This window comes from Ahaetulla prasina, chromosome 6, assembly GCF_028640845.1.
Source record: "Ahaetulla prasina isolate Xishuangbanna chromosome 6, ASM2864084v1, whole genome shotgun sequence".
In the NCBI taxonomy this organism is placed as follows: Eukaryota; Metazoa; Chordata; class Lepidosauria; order Squamata; family Colubridae; genus Ahaetulla; species Ahaetulla prasina.
The window spans coordinates 70,077,745-70,100,269 of record NC_080544.1 but is presented as its reverse complement, the minus strand read 5'-3'; the positions used below and the strand labels follow the sequence as shown (position 1 = coordinate 70,100,269).

Below are 22,525 nucleotides of genomic sequence, written 5' to 3'. Positions count from 1 at the left end.
GGAGTGAATCTCTGGCAGAATGCTAGGGTATGTTCTACTCATCAGGAGTAGAAGTGGAGCTGAATTAGTGGTGGAAAGTACTTGATTAGAAATTGGGAAGACTGTAGCTCTCTCTCTTTGTCATGAAAGCTAGCTCTGATTTTGGACCAATCATGTTAACCAACTTCCAAGGCCAGATATAAAGGTAATAAATCAATTGAAATACTTTTCTTACTTGATATGAGTCACAAAGGTGAATTCTTGTACTAAAAAGATATTGGCAAAATTGCTTGCCAAAAAAAAAATACCAATATAGACCAGCAATGGTATATCTATGACACACATATCAAACATGACACTACACAATATTTTAGGTGACCCGTCCGCTATTTACTTGACTCCAGAGACACTGCAATGGTTGTAAGTTCAGGCAGAGTAGTAACTTCTTTAGGGTTAAGCAAGAACTACATGTATTGGTTTTAATTTGACCTGTTTTAGTAGTTGGTTAATAATCTATTCATTTTATGTATTTTATGTTATGTATTTATTACTTAAATTACTATTTTACATGTGTCTGGGTCTGTTTACTTACATTTCATTTTTGTAATTATAGGATGTTTCTTGATATAAAAGCACCAAACATGATTGAACTGTATTTTTTTTTAAAATGAATATATAAGGAATTCTGTTTTATTCCAAGTCTAGTGTAAGAATCTTACTAGAATATTTACCCTGGCTGAATTCACACATCCAAGCTACTGTAAACTCTAGCCATTTTTAAAATAATCTACAATAAGTACAACACTGAAGAAAAGGAAAATAAATAACATGCAAACTTAGTCCTAGCATTCCCATTTGATTTGGCTTTATTTTGTTTTAATGGTGGAATATGTGACAGTCTAGCTAAGCTTTTGCCAGACACATTTGGTGCCTTAACATCTTGTTTATCTTTCACCATGTCTCCTTAGATGCCTCAAGTTTTTGAGGAAGTCTGAATGAAATTGAGTCAGAGGGAAAATGCTATATTATCACCACATGCTTCCAAGAACATCAGTTTCTACATTCATTAATCTACAGTTAAATGAAGCATAGTCAGAATAGGCCAGTCAGTACATCACACCATTTGCAGCTCTGATTTGCATCTACTGTATGCAAGTGGGTGTTGGAGAGATTCAAAAACAATCATTCAAGCTTACAACATAATGTTTTTAGTATTTAAAAAGATTACTATTCTCGAAGTTTACAAAGTTACATTGGTTCATGTGGACAGGAGCCCAAGTGCAGTTTGCAAGCAGTGCAAATTAGGGGTTTTAATATTGCGGTGGAATAAGAGCCAAAAAAAGACTTCATTTTTGGCAACCAAAAAGCCATTTTATTTTCAGACTTGATAACAGTCTAAACTCTGGTTAACTTTTTTACCCTGTAATGGGGCCAGTATAACTATGTCGAATGTGTATGTTGACAGAACAAATACAAGAAATAAAAAAGTGACCCTTTTGTATGATGTATGATTTTATATAGGTAATGTTAACAGTTTCTGCTTCTTCCATTAACTGCTTGTTTACCTATGGTACTTGATTAGAATATTGGAAGAAATCCTAGAACATAAGAGTCCAATTCCCTCTCCAGTATAACTATAGAAATACTAAGTACTTAGTCTCTGTTTGGATACATCTATTAAAAGGGAATCTACCATCTTCCTACATAATTCATTCCAGTAATCCGAACTCACATATTTTATTTGCTGTACTGTTATTTAAAAATTATTTTTACAATGTTAATTTAAACACAATAAATACTACTTTAATGTGTATTAACAATATGCACAAATCAGAAATGAATTTTATTTTCAGTCCAAAGCAAATACATCACATTCTTTTAAACTTTTTTAGATCTGTCATAATGCAGCAGAAATAAAATCCAAAATGGTTTTGTTGCCCCGAGTTGAAAGAAGTGATTCTGGGTGAATTTTATGGAGCAATTGGAGCAAAGCCAAGTATGCTTCAGTCTTTCCTTCTTCAGAAACAAAGATGGTGCTGCCGATGCCTCTTCTGAATGGCCTGTATATGTTTCTCAATTGTCTCAGCAGCTCCAGAAACAATATATACCACTGGCTATGCACCTGCTGATCTCAACATCTTTCCTCCTTTCTCTCAGTCACCATTAGTGATGTCACAGATATCACATCCTACCAGCCCAACCATCCTGATTTTCTCAGCGCCTTCCCTTTCATTCCTCCCCACCATCAGAATGTTTAAATAGACTGTGTACTAGTTTGGCTAAAACTAAGGACATGGAAAAATGGGAGTTTCTTCTAAACGACTAGGATATTTACTGCGAATGTGGCTCTATTCAGACAGCTATCAATCTTTTATAGCTATCCCCCTGGGATCAACGTGCACACAGAATGACTTGCTGGTCAGAATAGAATAGAATAGAATAGAATTTTTTATTGGCCAAGTGTGATTGGACACACAAGGAATTTGTCTTGGTGCATATGCTCTCAGTGTACATAAAAGAAAAGATACCTTCATCAAGGTACAACATTTACAACACAATTGATGGCCAATATATCAATATAAATCATAAGGATTGCCAGCAACAAGTTATAGTCATACAGTCATAAGTGGAAAGAGATTGGTGATGGGAACTATGAGAAAATTAATAGTAGTGCAGATTCAGTAAATAGTTTGACAGTGTTGATGGAATTATTTGTTTAGCAGAGTGATGGCCTTCGGGAAAAAACTGTTCTTATGTCTAGTTGTTCTGGTGTGCAGTGCTCTACAGCGTCGTTTTGAGGGTAGGAGTTGAAACAGTTTATGTCCAGGATGCGAGGGGTCTGTAAATATTTTCACGGCCCTCTTCTTGATTCGTGCAGTATACAGGTCCTCAATGGAAGGCAGGTTGGTAGCAATTATTTTTTCTGCAGTTCTAATTATCCTCTGAAGTCTGTTTTTCTTGTTGGGTTGCAGAACCGAACCAGACAGTTATAGAGGTGCAAATGACAGACTCAATAATTCCTCTGTAGAACTGAATCAGCAGCTCCTTGGGCAGTTTGAGCTTACTGAGTTGGCGCAGAAAGAACATTCTTTGTTGTCCTTTTTTAATGATGTTTTTGATGTTAGCTGTCCATTTGAGATCTTGCGATATGATAGAACCTAGAAATTTGAAGGTTTCTACTGTTGATACTGTGTTGTCTAGTATTGTGAGAGGTGGAAGTATGGAAGGGTTTCTCCTAAAGTCTATCACCATTTCTATGGTTTTGAGTGTGTTCAGTTCCAGATTGTTTTGGTTGCACCACTATAAACCTGTTTTTATTAAAGCTTTTAATCTTTCTAAATTTAAATTAATAATTTCCCCCTTTCTAGTTCCTGCATTTCTGACACGAGACAAGACGAGGAATAGGAGTAAAAAAAATATACCACAGGCTAGCATGTGTTAGCATAAATGCTAGCATAACATTTCATACAATGTTTTCTGAACATAGTATGAAAATGAGATTTTGAGGAAACAGGATAGAATACTGTTGCTTCTTAAGTCTATTGTTAAACTACTGAAAATACCATAAAGAGCCAAGAAAATAAAAAAATTATCATCAAACAAATCAACCCACAGTTCTTAGTGGAGGCACAAAAGACTAAAATTATCATACTTTGGACTTAATAATTTATTTACTGACCATTTAAAGTTACAACAGCATTGGAAAAAAATGACTTATGATCAATTTTCACTTATGACCATTGCAGTATCCCCATGGTCACATGATCAAAATTCAAGCACTTGACAATTGACTATTTATGACAGTTGCAGTGTTCCCAGGTGACAAGCAAATTCTAGGGAACCAGATTCACTTCACAAATGTTATTAACTTACAGTGATTCACTTAACTGTGGCAAGAAAGATCATAAAATGAGGCAAAGCTCACAACTTGCTTAGCAACAAATTTTGAATTCAATTGTCATAAGTTGAGGACTACCTATATTAAGACCGAGGTTTCTTAAGTAGTCTATAATGCTGGAAGAGTGGAAGGAAAGGATAACTAGGGTGGTTAAGGATGAATTAAGGTAGATGTATTCAATTATAGCAGTGATGGGGGCTGTAATTGGGTGCAACCTCATTATGCCAGCAGTTGTTTTTTCCAATTGCTTTAGAATTATTTTTCAAAAATCCTTTAAATAGTCTGTGTTATACTCGGGGCCTGCTTAAGAGCTTTCATAAACTTCAAGTAGGAGTAGAACTTTTGAGCTGACCCACCACATCATTGATATTCTGTATCAGATCTGATTTTTTATTAGAAAATCAAATCTGATTTTTTTAAACATTTCAAATAGATACCATCTGGACTGTTACATTTACTGAAGACCCAACCATACATATTACCAGTGATAAGAATATTCCAGCACCATGGGTTAAATAAGGTGAGTTCAGACCTGAAGCCCAACCCACCTGAATGGAGATCTGTTTACTAATAATTTATTTTTTATTGAATGTTCTACAATGAAAATAAAACATCATTAAACTGTAAATTAATGTGTTGATCATATGTACCTCTAGTAACAGAAATTCTTTTGAAATTGCCAATATATTTGAAATGTGTTATGTAGAAAGTATGAATATTTAGATGTATTTCTGGTTTAAACTTTAAATCCTTAAGTAAAAATTCTTTATTTTTCCTTGAATTATAACTTCATGGCTTGGATTGGAGAAAAAACTACAATTACAAGTAAAAGATATAAGAAATGAAATAAAATCCACAAATGCTATTACAAAGCAATTATAATCAAAGGCTGTAACAATGAATTGGAGTATTTTTCTTTCTATTGCATACTAAAATATTACATATTTATTACATACAATTACATTCATTTGCCAGTTATACCTGCAATCAATGAGATACACTGTTATGTCTCCAGATATAAACAATTGAGCACTTAGGAATATTATAACAGAAGAATTATTACAGGAAAGGGAAGCATATATATTATAATCTATAAATTTTAAATATACTTTTAATTCGAAATAATGAATTGAACAAAAATATTTCCTCAGATGGAAGACAAAACAGAATAGCTATTATTAGATTGTATTTATATCGTAAATGTACTATCTTGCAGTTAGGTAGAAAGAAAACAAGATAAAAATCAGTGATGGGAAAGATCTAAGAGTAGCAGAACAAGCTGGATATTATACAAAAGTGAGAAAAGCACTGCTAGAAAAGCATTAACAAAAGTATTGTGTCATAACCATCTCATTCTGGTTTTGTATTATATCATGTTTGGAGTATAGGGAGGCTGGAAACTAAGCCTAATGAAAAAGGTTGAAACAGCTGAATATATTTGCCCAAGGAAGAAAAGGTGAAGGAAATAAATAATAGCAATCTTCAGCAACACCTGAAAGGATAATATGCAAAAGATTGAGCAGGTTTTTCTTGTGTTGCTTCATGTGGCAACATCAGCATCATTGGGTAGAAATTGCAGGGAAGCAAATTTTGAGAAAATTTTAGTGGGAAAAATTACTAATTCTTAAAACATATTCAATAATGTAAGATACTGTTGAAAAAGATAGTTATATCCTCTTGGATAAAAGTATTTAAGCAGATTCCATGGCTATCTACCAGGGACATGTAGTAGCATCCAACATTGTAGATCTTGGACTTAGTGATCATAGAGTTGGATTGTGTTAGGTGATTTGGTTTCCAAAGTCCATTCCAACTGTTTTGAGTTTCTCATGAATCTAATCTTCGCTGTAATAAGAAAGCTGCCAGTATAAGGATGCATTGTCCTGACTTTCCTTGATGTTTTCTGTGTTTTCTTGCTGGGTGGTGTTTTACGGTAGAGAAAACAGCAGGATAAGGCTGTGTAAATTATATTCTAGGAAATGAGACAACGGCAGCATCACAGAATTAATAGTTTTCCATGCTATAAATACTGAATGAAAATGTGCTCAGTAATGCTTTAATTTTAGTGCTTTTGAAAACTTTATTTTCTGAAATAAAAGTTTTTTTCTAAAATTCCACCTAATTTTTTAAACAAGAGAATTACAATTTTTCCTTAGATTGGTTGGAAACATGCCAAGTATATATTGGCTCCTTCCTCCTTTATTTCCCCACTTTGACTTTTTAAGACACAAACTTGGCATTAGTTGGGGTTCACTAGAAAAGCAAAGAGCCAAAAAAATGATGAAACCACAAGGTAGAAGCAGCTTAACACCTGCAGTCATATTATATTTGACTCTTATATTTGAGGTTGCTTAACGGGGAACTTACAATATATTAAATACAGCTGACCTATGCTTTCCAATTTTCATCACATTTGGCCACCTAGCTGCAGATGTTATGAGCTCTAGTTCAGCACAGCTGGAACGTTGAAAAGCAGAATTTCTCATCATTTGTTTTATGGCCCATGCTTACCTTACCATCTCTGAGGCAGGTAAGATACCGGTATGTCATGACAATTATTTTCCCATTGCATCAGTTGGGACGATTGGAGAATTTTGAAAAGGAGTAACACAACAGTACACTTTTATAAGTATGTTTTTCTTATTCTATTTCAGTATAATAAAAGCAGTTGAAAATATCACACTTCGCAGGGTGCCATGCTTATTAATTTGAGGAAACCCATCTTTTTCCTTCCGTTCACACATTCTTCATGAATAGCGATGCATGCCTCGCCCAACCCTGCAAGGTCCCGAATGCCACTAGGGATAACGCCCTGAGTTTCTTGTCGCCACGCATTTTATGAGCTGCTCCCATAATCGGGAGAACACCCCCGCGTGCTACTCCAGGCACACTCCGCCCTCCTTCGAGGTTGCTGACTGGGCTCTTGGAACCGGGGGAATGAAAGCCCCGCCTCGGGAAGTCTGCGGCAGCCAATAGCAACAGGTATCGGTCAAAAGGGGAGGCAATGATGGCGCTGGCCTTCTGAAGCGGGGAAGGGGCGAAGCAGCGAAGGCGCGAGCGAGCGAAGGAGTGACCGAGTGGCAGCCGTCGGCGTCCTTCTTGGCGGCGGTTTAAGGTGAGGGCGCGCTCGAGAAAAAGGCGGAACGAGCACAGTGGTGAAGGGGTGATGCCCGCAACAGGGATCAGTGCTGGGGGGGGGGGGCTCACTCTTTCAGAACCGTGTTGAAAGGGGCCCTTTTTAGACGAAGCCCCTTCGCTTTTCGCTATTGTCAACCTTGTCGGTTCTAGGATCCGTGGCCCGAGGCTGTATGATGATGTGGGGACGTGAGGTCGAACCTGGGGTGGATTAATAATCTTTTCCTGGAGAATACAAAACTGTGGTCGTTTCTTTGGCCCTTGCCACTCCCTTTGACAGGGCGGGGCAAGCAGCAGCTATACCCGTACCAGAAGGGTATCATATGGGATTCTTGTGACTTCTGGCCTGGGACCAGCGGTTGCCACAATCTGTGCGCCCACTAAGTTTTTGCAGCCAAAACTTGATAGCTGTGTTAAATCTTGGTGATTGCTGCCAAATATGCCGCACAAATTTTTAACTTTGTAAGGTTAAAAGGTTTGCCTTAAAACTATTTTTCATTATAGAGTTAGGTTATCTTTAGCCTGATTCCATGCTAGTTGCTGAAAAATCAGCTGTGTATTTAAATAACTTTGTAATAACACAATGATCATTCTTCACAAATTGCGTTTTAAAAACTGACTCATGTCATTATCATTTTGGTAGATTTAATGTAAGTCAGTTTTTCCAAGACCTTACTTTATTTTGTTTTTCTTCTAAAAAGCTTGTGGAACTCTTTCCTGTATGTTTAAAGGTAATTATAAGTACAAAGCATTGTTCCTGAACATTTCTGCATCTAACTATCTTTTCTAATTTGCTTTGGTTAGAAATTTGGTTATATTCTATTGTGTTTTCACAAGGTTTGCATATGTGTTTATTTATATACTGGTGATTTACAATTTTGCTGCAAATATTTTTCTAAATTTTTCTTAGAAACAGCCCCACCTATAGCTAAATAAATGACAGTAGGAGCTTATGGTCAATTTGTGCACAGGTAAAGTTTGTACATAGTCTTCATGATTTTCATGCCTTTTTTGCAAAACATTTGCACTGACTGAAGTTGCTGGAAATATTTTCTAAATTGTAGATTCCTTTTCTCTAGGTTCATATTAAACTGAAATTAAAAGGAAAAATGTAATAAAAACAATTAGAAACTAATAATTTTGGCTTCTAGAGAACGATTTATTGTATAACAAAACGTAGACCCCTTTAAACAGTTTAAATTAAATGTAGGAAGTGGTTGTCATTTTCCTCTAAACATTTTCTTATTTTTTTAATATATGAGCTTTGTACATTTTTAGTACAATAACATTTTCCCCTGAAAAAAAGGTAATAAAAGATATTAAGATTGGCCTGTGGCGCCTGACCGTTGGTATACTGTCTATATATGTGTATGTTTCTGTATTATAATTCTGTTTTAGAATATTGGGAATCAAAAAAATAAATTTGTTTGATTTCAAATGTTGGATTTTTATAGTTACTCTAGTAATTGTAAATTTGCATGAAATATTGCCTCTTATTTGCAGTGGTCATTCATTTTTACTAAATTTACAACAGTTTCTTTTTTCATACATGTTGGTATTAAATTATATTCTGTTTTATCCTTTGATTTCTTAATGGATTCTAAGCATTGTTTAATAAAATAATATAGTAAAATGTTAAAAACTTCATTAGGACTGTGGACTGCTTTTGAAGTAATTCAGAAAAGAGCCTTTGGAGTGCATAGAAGACAAACATAGCATCTGCCTGCAGCTCATTCAAGTTACTGCATCTTTTCCTGCAAATATATGGCTGCCCTCTGTAACTACTGTGTGATTCTGGAGAAAATTGTAGCTATTTGAACAAGTTGAAGATGGGCATTACGTTGGCACTCTGAAGCCAACTTTTTATAATTAAATCTGGAACATTACACAACCCTAAAACTTACATGAACTATAGTTTTGTTTCCAATTCTGGTTAATTATATCACATGACCAAGCTTGACTGGTCATTCGGATGAGATAAGACACAAAGATTGTTACAATATTACAGACTAAGAAATAATTGACTGTTATTACATCTATCATTTTTTCCTGAAGCAGATTTACAGATTATGAATACTCCAGTAGTGTATTCACCTTTGATGAAATAAGAGTGCCATTCCCAGAATGTTACCTTCATTTCCCCTGAATATACATATTGTATCAGCTCCTTGATGAGTCTTATGTAATTTGTCATAAAAATATTGTTTGTATTTCTTTATTTTGGGATCCAGTCAAAATACTAACCTTGACCTTTTTAATTCATCATAGACTAATTCCATTCTGACTAAATGGAATAAATACCTACTTTTATATATTTCTCATCCTATACATTAAAACAGGAGAAATAACCAATGCATATTTCTTGCAGGATACAGTGATGTTTTAATAATGATGCATAGCTGTAGAACTCTGGATAAGAATTAATTCTACAAGTTAAATGAAAACCCTTTCACCTGAAAGTACTTTTAAGTTTGGCTACATGCAGCCTTTCATCTTTTATTCATTACTGGTTTTAGTTGTGTATTGTATTTAGTGTTTTAATTGCATACTGCTCAGAACCTTACTGAGTAAAACTTACATCTAATAAACATAAATACAATTCAATTAGACCCCCTTAATTTCTTACATAAATGTATTTTATTGCCCTGGCATCTTTAATTATATTTTTCTTGCAGGGCTAGCAGTGTACTAGAAGTTGCATGTAATTGTTATGAGTTCATCTTTTAAATTATTGCATGCAGAATAGAAAGTGTCTTCATTACAGTTAGTTTCCTAAACTACCATTTAAATTAAAACTCTCAAAAGTGCCATTTAAAATAAAACTCAATATTGGGTTGTGGATTGATTTATCCGTCTATCTCCATGTAAATATTATGGATAAGATTTTTAAGCAATTGTCAAAAACAATTTTGATGAATTGAATCTAGATAACACACATACAACAATCTCTTCCAACTGTAAGAGTATTTGTTGACAATAAAAAGATTAATAACAAAAATAAAATAAATTCTAAATAAAGCCTCCAAATAACTTAGCTGTGCTGATTGGTATTTCAATTTTTAGTCTGCATAAAACCATCAAGAGCAGGGTTTGCTTGAGAAGATTGGCTCAAGACAGAATTGGAAGAGGAACAGAACAAAATTAAGGCATAGAAGTTGAAAAGATGTATTCTCGTTGAAAGTTTTTCCCTGCTATTAACCAGGGTTTTTTTGCAGAAAAAGGCAAGATTATGTTCCGTTTAGTTGAGAGAAGGGAAAGGCTCCATTTTGGAGACAGAAATCTTCCTTTGAGACACAAGGGAAGATTCAAATGGAAGATTACCTTTCCCAAGAATCTCATTGGATTTGCCTAAAAAATAGCTGGGCCGAAGAAGTAGCCTGGATTCAAGCCACAAAATAATAAAAAGTTCTAAAAATAGAATGACTTCATCATTGCAGATTCTCTTCCCTATCCTTCTTTGAGAGAAATCTTGCTGTTGTAACATACCTTAGCATTGTAGTCCTTGAAAAACTTTTAACTGTATCCTAGCAGTATTACTTAGTCCTCCAGGAAAGAGGCACAAAGGCTTGACCTTTTGAAGTAGGATATAGCTGTAACCGTGAGATGGACCCCATTAAATGGCTGGTGTGATCTGCTGTCACCAGGGCGGGTGGGGGTGGGTGGGAGGTGATTTTGTTACATTGTACTATATTAATTTATTTGATTCTTTTTGTTAGTTTTTATTGTTTTAAATGTGGTTTCGTATTCTGTAAGCTGCCTTGAGTTGCCATGGGTGAATAGGTGGCAATATAAATTCAATAAATAAATAAATAAATAAATAAACTTTATCTGGGATCTTAATCAAGCTAAGAACTCGCACTAAAACTCCTCTGCCTTCAATTTTCCTAACAAATATACGCTCACTTGCAAATAAGATGGATGAAATACTTCTCTTAAACAAATACTATTCTGATTTTCGCAATTCAGCAGTCCTATGCTTCTCTGAAACCTGGTTAAATGAATCCATTGAAAATAGCAGCCTGAACATTCCAGGATTTCAAATTGAACGATCAGACAGGGTTCCAGAAACATCTGGTAAAAAGAAAGGAGGAGGCTTATGCCTATATATTAATTCAACCTGGTGTCAAGATTTTAACATAATTTACAAATTCTGTGACAACAATTTAGAGACTCTAATTATCAATTGCAAACCTTACTATTCGCCTCGTGAATTTTCCTCATTTCTTCTAATTGCTGTTTATGTCCCACCACAAGCCTGTGTAAACGAGGCATTACGAACTCTAGCTGACCAAATCATGGAGGCTGAAGCCAAACACCCTGATTCACTGGCCATTGTTTTGGGAGATCTAAACAAGGCAAACTTAAGGAAAGAACTACCAAAATACTTTCAGCATGTCAATTGTCCCACCAGAGGCAAGAATACTCTAGACCACTGCTACACAACACTAAAAGATGCCTATCGGTCTTTACCACGTGCAGCTGTAGGACACTCTGATCATTGCATGATTCACCTTGTACCTGCTTACAGGCAAAGACTTAAAGCCATAAAACCAATAATTAAATCAGTGAAAACCTGGACGGAGGAATCAGAATTAAAGCTACAGGCATGTTTTGACTGCACTGATTGGAATATTTTTAAAGATACCTCTGCAGACCTGGATGAACTCACAGATACTGTAACATCATATGTCAGCTTCTGTGAAGACCTATGTGTACCTACAAGGAACTTGCGAATACACAGTAATAACAAACCTTGGTTTACACCTAAACTTAAGCAGCTACGACATTCCAAAGAGGAAGCCTACAGAAAAGGTGATAAAATGCTGTACAATCAGGCCAGAAATGCACTAACAAGGAGATAAGAGCAGCAAAAGAAGCTACTCTGAAAAGCTAAAGAATCAATTTTCAGCAAATGAACCAGCAAACATGTGGAAAACTCTTAAAAATATCACCGGCTATGGCAAACCTCCTTCCCAGGCTGAAGGTAATCAACAACTGGCAGATGACCTGAATGAGTTTTACTGCAGGTTTGAAAGGAAACTACAGCCACCTATCTCCACAACCCCCATCTCAGACACACCAACAACAGCCAAGCCTCCTACAACTGACCCCATTTCATTGGGTTCACAACCCCTAGTGATCACAGAAAAGGAAGTGCAGGACCTATTTCACAGACAAAAGCCAGGAAAAGCGCCAGGCCCAGACAAGATAACTCCTTCTTGCTTAAAAGTCTGTGCTGACCAATTGGCCCCCATCTTCACCCATATTTTCAATAAATCACTAGAGATGTGCTATGTTCCTTCTTGCTTCAAACGCTCTACCATCATCCCAGTGCCAAAGAAGCCCACCATCAAGGAACTGAATGACTACAGACCAGTTGCTCTAACATCTGTAGTCATGAAAACCTTTGAAAGGCTAGTGCTTTCCTACCTGAAAACCATCACGAATCCGCTTTTAGACCCCTTGCAATTTGCATACCGAGCAAATAGATCAACAGATGATGCTGTTAATATGGCTCTGCACTACATCCTACAACATCTTGAGTCTCCAAAGACCTATGCAAGGGTCCTCTTTGTAGACTTTAGTTCAGCATTCAATACCATCATTCCAGACATTCTTCTAACTAAGCTAAACCAGCTACAGGTACCGGAACAGACTTGTAAGTGGATCACAAGCTTCCTAACAAACAGGAAGCAGCAGGTGAAGCTAAGCAAGATCACATCAAATACCTGTACAATTAGCACAGGGCCCCCCCAAGGCTGTGTGCTCTCCCCACTTCTCTTCTCTCTGTATACCAATGACTGCATCTCCAATGATCCATTTGTTAAGCTACTGAAGTTCGCAGATGACACAACAGTGATTGGTCTCATTCGAGACAATGACGAATCCGCATATAGGCGAGAGGTCGAACGACTAGCCTTGTGGTGCAACCAAAACAATCTGGAACTGAACACACTCAAAACCGTAGAAATGGTGGTAGATTTTAGGAAAAACCCTTCCATACTTCCACCTCTCACAATACTTGACAACACAGTATCAACAGTAGAAACCTTCAAATTTCTGGGTTCTATCATATCGCAAGATCTCAAATGGACAGCTAACATCAAAACATCATTAAAAAGCACAACAAAGAATGTTCTTTCTGCGCCAACTCAGTAAGCTCAAACTGCCCAAGGAGCTGCTGATCCAATTCTACAGAGGAATTATTGAGTCTGTCATTTGCACCTCTATAACTGTCTGGTTCGGTTCTGCAACCCAACAAGAAAAACACAGACTTCAGAGGATAATTAGAACTGCAGAAAAAATAATTGCTACCAACTTGCCTTCCATTGAGGACCTGTATACTGCACGAATCAAGAAGAGGGCCGTGAAAATATTTGCAGATCCCTCGCATCCTGGACATAAACTGTTTCAACTCCTACCCTCAAAACGACGCTATAGAGCACTGCACACCAGAACAACTAGACACAAGAACAGTTTTTTCCCGAAGGCCATCACTGTGCTAAACAAATAATTCCCTCAACACTGTCAGACTATTTACTGAATCTGCAGTAATTAATTTAATTTAATTAATTTAATTAATCGTTTCATAGTTCCCATCACCAATCTCTTTCCACTTATGACTGTATGACTATAACTTGTTGCTGGCAATCCTTATGATTTATATTGATATATTATCATCAATTGTGTTGTAAATGTTGTACCTTGATGAACGTATCTTTTCTTTTATGTACACTGAGAGCATATGCACCAAGACAAATTCCTTGTGTGTCCAATCACACTTGGCCAATAAAATTCTATTCTATTCTATTCTATCTAGGAAAACCAGAAATATATCTCTTGCCTTTAGGGGTTTCCCACTGATGAGGTGGCTTTCTGTTATAATTAACTTTTTCTCTGGAAAAGTTGGGCAAGAGGTAGACAGAGATTTGAGGTTCTCGTTTCTGTATATCTGTGAAGAACCTCAGTCATCTAAGTCAGGGGTGTCAAATTCGTGTCGTCACAGTGGCGTCTCATGACATATTGCAACTTTTCACCCTTTGCTAAACCAGGCGTGGGTGTGGCCAGTGGATGACACATCTGGCTTGTGGGCTGCGAGTTTAATACCTGGTCATGGTTATCTCAAAGGTACTTTTTCAAAAGGCAACTGGATTTCGTTTTTCCTAGGAAAAACAAAGTCCAGTTGTCTTTTGAAAAAGCACCCTTGAGTCACTTCTGTTTGGTTATCTCAGTAGATGATATTGTCCCAGCAGAATACTTGGGTAAATGTCAAATTGGTGGGGTTGGAAGACTGATTATTAGGCAGAAGAAACAAAAGCATGTCTTGATTGGTGTTAAACCATTGAAGCAAAAAGGAATGGTGGAAGGATGATGCTATTGTGGGTCAGACTTCACTAGCCAAGTAATAAATCCTGACTCTTCAAACACTAAACAATGTATTAATAAAGTTGTTTGTGGTAGAAATTTCAAAACCTCAACGTGTCCAAAAAGGCTGGTTTATTGCAGCAAGAAATGTCATATACATAGACCAATCTATTGCAGAAAATAGAAATTCAGCCCTGTATGTTTGCTCTGGGGTTTAAATCTTAGCCTTTTCCTCCTGCCTTTGTAAATCAATGGACTTTGTCCTGTTTTTCCTCAAGTTGAGAGTCAGAAACATTTGCTGAGTGTTTATATAATGATTCTGTCTAGCTTGGCCATTGCTGGATCCCAGCTAGTTTTAGCCTTTACCCAATGGAATGGAGCAGGTGCATGTTTTCCTTCAACATTTCTTGACCTTGATTGACCCCTAGCTGGCAAACTAATCTTGTTGGTATTGGCCCATTAGTAGGGTTATAGGTGTATAATACACTCAGATTGAATGAAGATCCAAGTTCCTTTTTTATTTTCTAAACATATTATTTTTTAGAAATAATAATAGAATTGGACTGTTCCACAAAGCACATCTCTTGACTACTAGGATTCATTCAAAGTGAAGTTCTTATTTTTTATTGCCTTTTAAAGAATCATGATGGGAGAAATTTCTTTCAAAATATAATTCGGATATTAATATTTACTGTCAATAAATGATCTGTATCATTCAAAAGATGGATAGTATGGATGAACAATTAGCAGCTGTTTGGTGTTCTTAAAAAAGGATAACCTTTTATTTTAGTGAGAAAGCTATTTGAGCTCAGACTTCCTTTTAGCAAATTCATTCATTCATTTATTTATCTGTCAAATTTATATGGCTGTCCATCCCGCACAAAGTGATTCCGGACAGTGTACAGTAACATCTATCTTAAAAAATACTACAAAACTAATTAAAAACAATTAAACAATAATCATGGATAAAACAAGACCATGACAAAGAAAATATCATAGTATATATAATTCAGCCAGCATGTGTGGTCCCTGATACCAAAGGATTCTCAGACTTGCTGGAAAAAACATATTTTCCAGAAGGCCATCAGGGTTGGGCCTAACTTTACCTCCAAGGAGATTATGTTCTAAAGAGTAGGCATCATGGCAGGAAAGACCCCCTTCCTGTCAGATAGAATTCTTTTGCACTTGCAGTATACATCTCCTGTTGAACCTGATTGGACGGGTAGATGTAATCTTGAAGAAACAGTCTCTCAGATAAACTGGTACCTTGCATTGACTGCTAAATGTGCCCAAGTAGCTTTGCTTCAGTTGTGCATTATAATCTAGTCTATATCTTTACTTGAAAATGAATGTAGACTTCAAGCCTAAAATATAAATGGTACCGTAATTTTAGACATCATGCACTAACACAAAAATTAAGACAGTAATTAAAATCATAGCCTTTTTAAAAAGAGATTTTAAATTAATGATTGACATGCATTGTACGTTCTGTGGACAGAGTGGACACTGCAAACTCATATGGAGCCATTGGCTAAGGATTATGAGAATTGCCAATACATCTGAAGGATATATTGCCCAGGCTGGGGAAAGCTTCCCAGTGACTTATTTTATCCAGTGAGGCTGCCAAGATTCCTTTCCCTTTTTTTAATGCCACAGACAACTATGGGCAAAGGTTCAGACATTCAGTGGGCTATAAATGGAAAGGTTATGAGATTATTGTCTATGCTTGTACTATTTTGATTGAACTGAATTATTTAATTGAACAAACATTAGTGGTGATTTTGATTTTTTTAAAGAACAATTTCCTCCCTATATAATAGCTGTTACTAAAGACATGAATATAAATTTACATACTGTATTAGTTTTTATTTTAAGGGTTGTAAACATGTTTTAGGAACAGTTATTTTTACCAAAGTTTTGTGCAATTGGATATTGAGGCATTATTTGTAAATCATATAAATATGCATATAATTGCAATATTAAGCATATAAAGGCAGGAAACTGTATGTATGCGTGTGTGAGAGAGTAAAACTTTACTGGTATGAACTACATATCCTCTGAACCAAAATATTCCTCAGTTTACCTTTCTTGAAATTGAAATAATGCTTTTTGATTAGTTGTCATATTTTGCTCTGAATACATCTTCTTGCAACAATATATAGAATACCCCAATTGTACATTTATTTATATTTAACAATATTTATTGGCCATGCAATCCATGTTTGAAAATATGCTTTGTCTACATTTGGAAATGAAATTAAACCTCCAATCTTCGATTCAGTATTATGAAGTCAAGACATTGTATTTGCTCTCTAATGAACATGCCTGGGGATTGAGCTGATGTTGAAACTTTTAAGTGATCACACTATATTCCAAATGTGAATGACATTTCATTTTAATATCTTAAATGTAGTTACAGTACACTGTTACAAACTTTCAGCTAGATGAATGATGCACAGGTATGATTAAAGAATATTCATTGGTTTGGCTACTGAATGTACAAGATAAATTACAGAACTGGTGGTTTATGGATCTCATTTTTTAACTTGTTTCTTTCTTCCAGAAAGCTGTCCTTCTTACTACAAAGCTAAAATTTAACTTCCTATCATTTTGAGATAGTAATAGACACAACTGTATTATAAAGCAAAAGTTGTTTTTAAAGCCTTAAAATAGTACAAAAGTAGCCATAGAAGCTTGAAAGTAGCCTTAAAGCCTTACAAATAGCCTTAAAATTAGTTTTAAAGGCCTTAAAGGAATACAAAAGTAGTTTTAAAAGCCCAGAAAAAAATCCACACCTTAAAAGTTTAGAAGAAAAACCAGAAAATCCTGTATATATATATAACATAACATAACATAACATCAGAGTTGGAAGGGACCTTGGAGGCCTTCTAGTCCAACCCCCTGCCCAGGCAGGAAACCCTACACCATCTCAGTCAGATGGTTATCCAACATTTTCTTAAAAATTTCCAGTGTTGGAGCATTCACAACTTCTGAAGGCAAGTCGTTCCACTTATTAATTGTTCTAACTGTCAGGAAATTTCTCCTTAGTTCTAAGTTGCTTCTTTCTTTGATCAGTTTCCACCCATTGCTTCTTGTTCTACCCTCAGGTGCTTTGGTGAACAGCCTGACTCCCTCTTCTTTGTGGCAGCCCCTGAGATATTGGAACACAGCTATCATGTCTCCCCTAGTCCTTCTTTTTGTTAAACTAGACATACCCAGTTCCTGCAACCGTTCTTCATATGTTTTATCCTCCAGTCCCCTAATCATCTTTGTTGCTCTTCTCTGCACTCTTTCTAGAGTCTCAACATCTTTTTTACATCGTGGCGACCAAAACTGGATGCAATATTCCAAGTGTGGCCTTACCAAGGCATTATAAAGTGGCACTAACACTTCACGTGATCTTGATTCTATCCCTCTGTTTATGCAGCCCAGAACTGTGTTGGCTTTCTTAACAGCTGCCGCACACTGCTGGCTCATATCCAAATGGTTATCCACCAGGACTCCAAGATCCCTCTCACAGGTACTACTATTGAGCAAGGTACCACACATACGGTACTGGTGCATTTTGTTTTTCTGGCCTAAATGTAGAACCTTACTTTTTTCACTGTTGAATTTCATTTTGTTAGATAGCGCCCAATGTTCAAGTCTGTCAAGATCTTTCTGTAACTTGAGCCTATCTTCTGGAGTGTTGGCTATTCCTGCCAGCTTGGTGTCATCTGCAAATTTGATGAGTTCCCCATCTATCCCCTCGTCCAAGTCATTGATGAAGATGTTGAAGAGTACTGGGCCTAAAACAGAGCCTTGGGGTACTCCACTGCATACTTCCCTCCATGTGGATGTAGTTCCGTTGAGGACTACATGTTGAGTGCAGTTGGTCAGCCATTTACGAATCCATCTGGTGGTGGTGCTGTCTAACCCACATTTTTCTCTTTATCTAGTAGTAGGTTATGGTCTACTTTATCAAATGCTTTACTGAAGTCCAAGTAAATTATACCGACAGCATTCCTCTGGTCTACTAATTTTGTCATTTTGTCAAAGAATGTGATAAGATTAGTCTGGCATGATCTGTTTTTTTTTTTGACAAACCCATGTTGGCTTTTGGTTATTACTTTGTTTGCTTCTAGGTGTTCGGTGATTCGTTGCTTGATTATCTTTTCCAGAATCTTCCCCGGTATTGAGGTCAGACTGATAGGTCTGTAGTTTCCTGGATCTGTTTTTTCCTTTTTGAAGATGGGAACTACATCAGCTCTTTTCCAGTCCTCTGGCAGCTCCCCTGTGCTCCAGGATCTTTGAAAGATATAGTTCAGTGGTTCTGAGATCACGTCTGCCAGTTCCTTCAGAACCTTGGGGTGTAATCCATCCGGTCCTGGTGATTTGAACTCGTCTAGGGTAGACAGGTGTTCACTTACCATTTTCTTCCCTATTTTAATTTGTGTTTCTAATCTGTTTTTGTAGTGCTGTTTTGATAGGTTGGATTGTTTTTTCCCTTTGTGTAAAGACAGATGCAAAATATGAGTTAAGTAGATCTGCTTTCTCCCTGTTGCTTGTCATCTTCTTGCCATTTTCTCCCAGCAATGGGCCAATTGTTTCCTTGACTTTTTTCTTGTTTTTAACATGTTGGAAGAAGCTTTTTTTGTTATTTTTTACTTTTGTCGCTAGCCTTTGTTCATTGTGAGCCTTAGCTTTCCTCACTTCATCTTTACAGGCTCGGGCTATTTGCTGATATTCTGCCTTAGTTATTTGCCCCTCTTTCCACTTTTTATATTTGTCCTTTTTGTCTTTCAATTTGTCAATTTGTAGTTTCCTCTGGAATATATATATATATATATATAACATATATATATATGTTCATGTATAGCCCTACCCATCGTTTCAATTTTTTTTCAAACTAGCAATTCTTCATCATACACCCCCCATGTGGCAGCTAGCCTTTAAAGATTGATTATTCTTTCCATAGGATCACTTAATTATTTCATTATTTTACAAACTTTTCCAAGACTGTAAAAAGAAGCATTTTGCTTCATTCATTTTTGAGTATTCATATTAAAATCTAATCCCTGTGTTTCACTTTAGATTATTTGGATTATTGCCTGATGTGAAAAATGGGAGAAATAGAAGGCACTTACAGAGTATTGCAAACTCCAGGATCTCGTTTGGGAGTGCAGAAAAATTCTGGAGTGAGTACTCTGGAAGCAGGACAGAATATTTCTTCTGCCATGGTCTCAACATCTCCTAGAACATATGAAAGATCTATACAAATCAAAGTCAAGCTTTTGGATAACACTCAGGAAGTACTTGATATTGAGGTAAGATTTCAGCAAGATGTTATATCCAAATGTTTAAATTTGCTCTTTGGAAAATGGATTCATTTGAGTGAGAATGTGCTGTTTGAATCTAGACTCATGGCTTATGTATTTAAAAGCCCTTTAACACTGGAATTACATGGGAATTAATGCTTTGTTTAAGGTGTATATGTGTGTATACGTCTTGGGGATATAGTTAGTTCCTTTAGCGTAAAAAGTACTATACTATTAATATGGAATTCTTAGGACATGCCTCTCACCAGATTTCGACAAATATCAGTTTGCCTACAGGGGGAATAGGTCGACAGACGATGCCATAGCTACTGCTTTTCATTCTGTGTAAAGCCTCTGGAGTGTAAAGTGTAAAGTTTGTAAAGCCATCTGGAGAAACCCAGGAACTATGTCAGGATGCTTTTCATAGACTATAGCTGGGCCTTCAACACCATTCTGCCAAGCATTCTTATCGAAAAGCTGACTGACTTTTCCCTCTTCCATCTGTGACTGGATCAAAGACTTTCTGAGGGACCGGCCACAAACAGTGAGGATTGGGTCTTAGCACTGGCTCCCCACAGGGCTGTGTGCTCAGTCCCTACATGTATTCCCTACCTGTATTCAGTGTACACACATGATTGTGTACCATCAGACCCATCTGATTATTAATTTCACAGATGACACCACCATACTGGGTCTTACTACAGGTGGAGACGAAACATCGTACAGGGGGGAGGTTCAAAAACTTTCCACATGGTGCTTAAAAAACAATCTGCACCTGAGCATCAGCAAGACCAAGGAGATGGTGTTGGACTTCCGGAGGAAGAGAGAGGAACCTGCCCCACTGTGTAGAGAAAGTTTCTTCCTTTAAATTCCTGGCAGTCCATCTCAGTGAAGACCTCACCTGGAAAAACAACATGATCCAGGTGGTCAGGAAGACCCAACAGAGACTCCATTTCCTTAGGGTCTTGCATAAAAACAGGGTGGAACAACAATTGATGACCTCCTTTTATTAGTCCACAATAGAAAGCATCCTCACTTATTGCATCACGGTATGACATGCTGGTCTGACAGCCACGGATAGAAAAACATTACCGAGAGTGGTGAGCACAGAACAAAACATTGTGGGCTGTCCCCTGATACCACTAGATGAGATCGCTAGGGCTTGCTGCCTTAGAAGAATGAGGAAAATTCTCAGGGACAACTCTCACCCTGGTCATTACTTCTTTACCATCCTACCATCAGGAAGGAGATATAGGCATATAGCCAGCCGTACAAACAGGCTGAAGAAAACAGTTTTTATCCATGGGCTGTCAGACTCCTGAATGAGAAACAACATCATAACTCTGTAGTATGATGGACTGCAGGGCCGGCGCAATGTGTAACATGTTCACACTGGTGCAATAGGACTGGATGTTTTGTTAATATGATTTATTGGGTTAGGGATTTTCTGTCTTCACTGTGAGTTGTATTGTGTTGGGGTGCACTGAGGGAGCGTGGTGTGGCAGGATTAATGCTTTCAAATCCTATTAGACAATTGTTCGTCAATAATAGATTGAATACTGTTTAGCATAGTCTGCATCTTGTTGCCAGTCAGAAAAAAAAGACTAAATTCCAGAAAGAATTATTGCCAGATGTTTGTCATGACTCTGAATATTCTAAATTTGGCAAATAAACTGCCTGAAGCTTATTTTTATCTGCCCTCAAAAGGGAGTTAGTAATTCATGGCCGAGGATATTACAGGCTGTTTCTGCAAAAGCAATTTAGGTTTTGTGTTGTCCCTGTTATTTGGTCTGAAATATGGTAAAACCTGTTATTTTGTTAATGGCCTGACTTTCTTTTGAAGAAGTTTTTAAGAACAACAGTTTTACCTCTCATTCAGTACTAGTGAAATCAAACAGGAATTTGGTTTCAAAGAATGCATTATTCAAGAGGTAGGATACTTGTTGTTGATAAAGTAACACACTAATTTTAGTGATACTGATTTTCTAGTTCTATTGAGAATCAAAGTGTCCAAATTTAAAGGTCATATATTGGCCATTTTTGCTATAAAGTTTGGGGAGAGTGACAATACAATTATTTTTGGATTAATTGGTGGCATTTTGCCTGTAAGTACCTCTTCAGTTGTTGCTGTTGTACTTACTTGTCTTAATTTATCCAGGTCACTCTAGGTTCTCTGGAAATGGAAGGTCTTAGTACAACATAGAAAAACTTGAAGAACTTTTTAAACTGCATTAAATTATTTTATTTACCTTCCTAGAGTACTAAATTGAATTAAATATCCATATTGTTTTTTCCTCTAGTAAGAAAAGAATTTTTTGTACCTTCAAATCACTCTTGACTCCCAGTAATATATGGACAAGCCCCTGCAGTTTATCCTAACCTGCAGGTAGCCCTCCATCACGACCTGGCCTTCTTTCAATAGCCTATAAAAATAAATTTGCCTTTTGTCAATGAAAGTTCTTGCAATAACTCTTTCTCTTAGAAATATCATGGGAATTCAGGGATTCAACTTAAATAGACACAGTGTTAGACATACTGTACAGGTGATCCTTATTCAGCAACTGTAATTGGGACAGCAAATTAGTCGTTAAACAAAATGGTTGCTAGTGAAAATCATACAGCCATGACTGTGCTTATTATTTTATTTCAGCTTTCCTTTGCTTTAGGAAGGATACAACTCCAGACAGCCAGGTGAGCTGAAATGGCAGGGAAACATGACTCATAAGGAAGTTGGTTAAAAAATTTCTAGCCTTTTTCTTCCAATCCCCCATCTTATGGAATGTTCACTCCAGTGCTGGGATAATTAGCAAGAAGAGAATTAATGTTTGTTTTTACATTCATTGGAGAGGAA

At 36.6% G+C, this 22,525-nt stretch overlaps 1 protein-coding gene across 3 annotated transcripts in view; it reads left to right on the top strand.

Annotated features, from left to right (window-relative positions):
• The first annotated feature begins 6,834 nt into the window (after positions 1-6,834).
• Positions 6,835-22,525, top strand: part of FARP2 (FERM, ARH/RhoGEF and pleckstrin domain protein 2) — a 70,654-nt gene continuing 54,963 nt past the window's right edge. For all 3 annotated transcript variants that reach the window (XR_009155822.1, XM_058189184.1, XM_058189183.1), the window contains exons 1-2: positions 6,835-6,992; positions 19,451-19,683. Coding sequence is in view for 2 of the 3 variants with exons in the window: in XM_058189184.1 (XP_058045167.1) it covers positions 19,480-19,683 (204 nt within the window). In the remaining variant the exon portion in view is untranslated. The remainder of the gene's footprint in view (positions 6,993-19,450; positions 19,684-22,525) is intronic.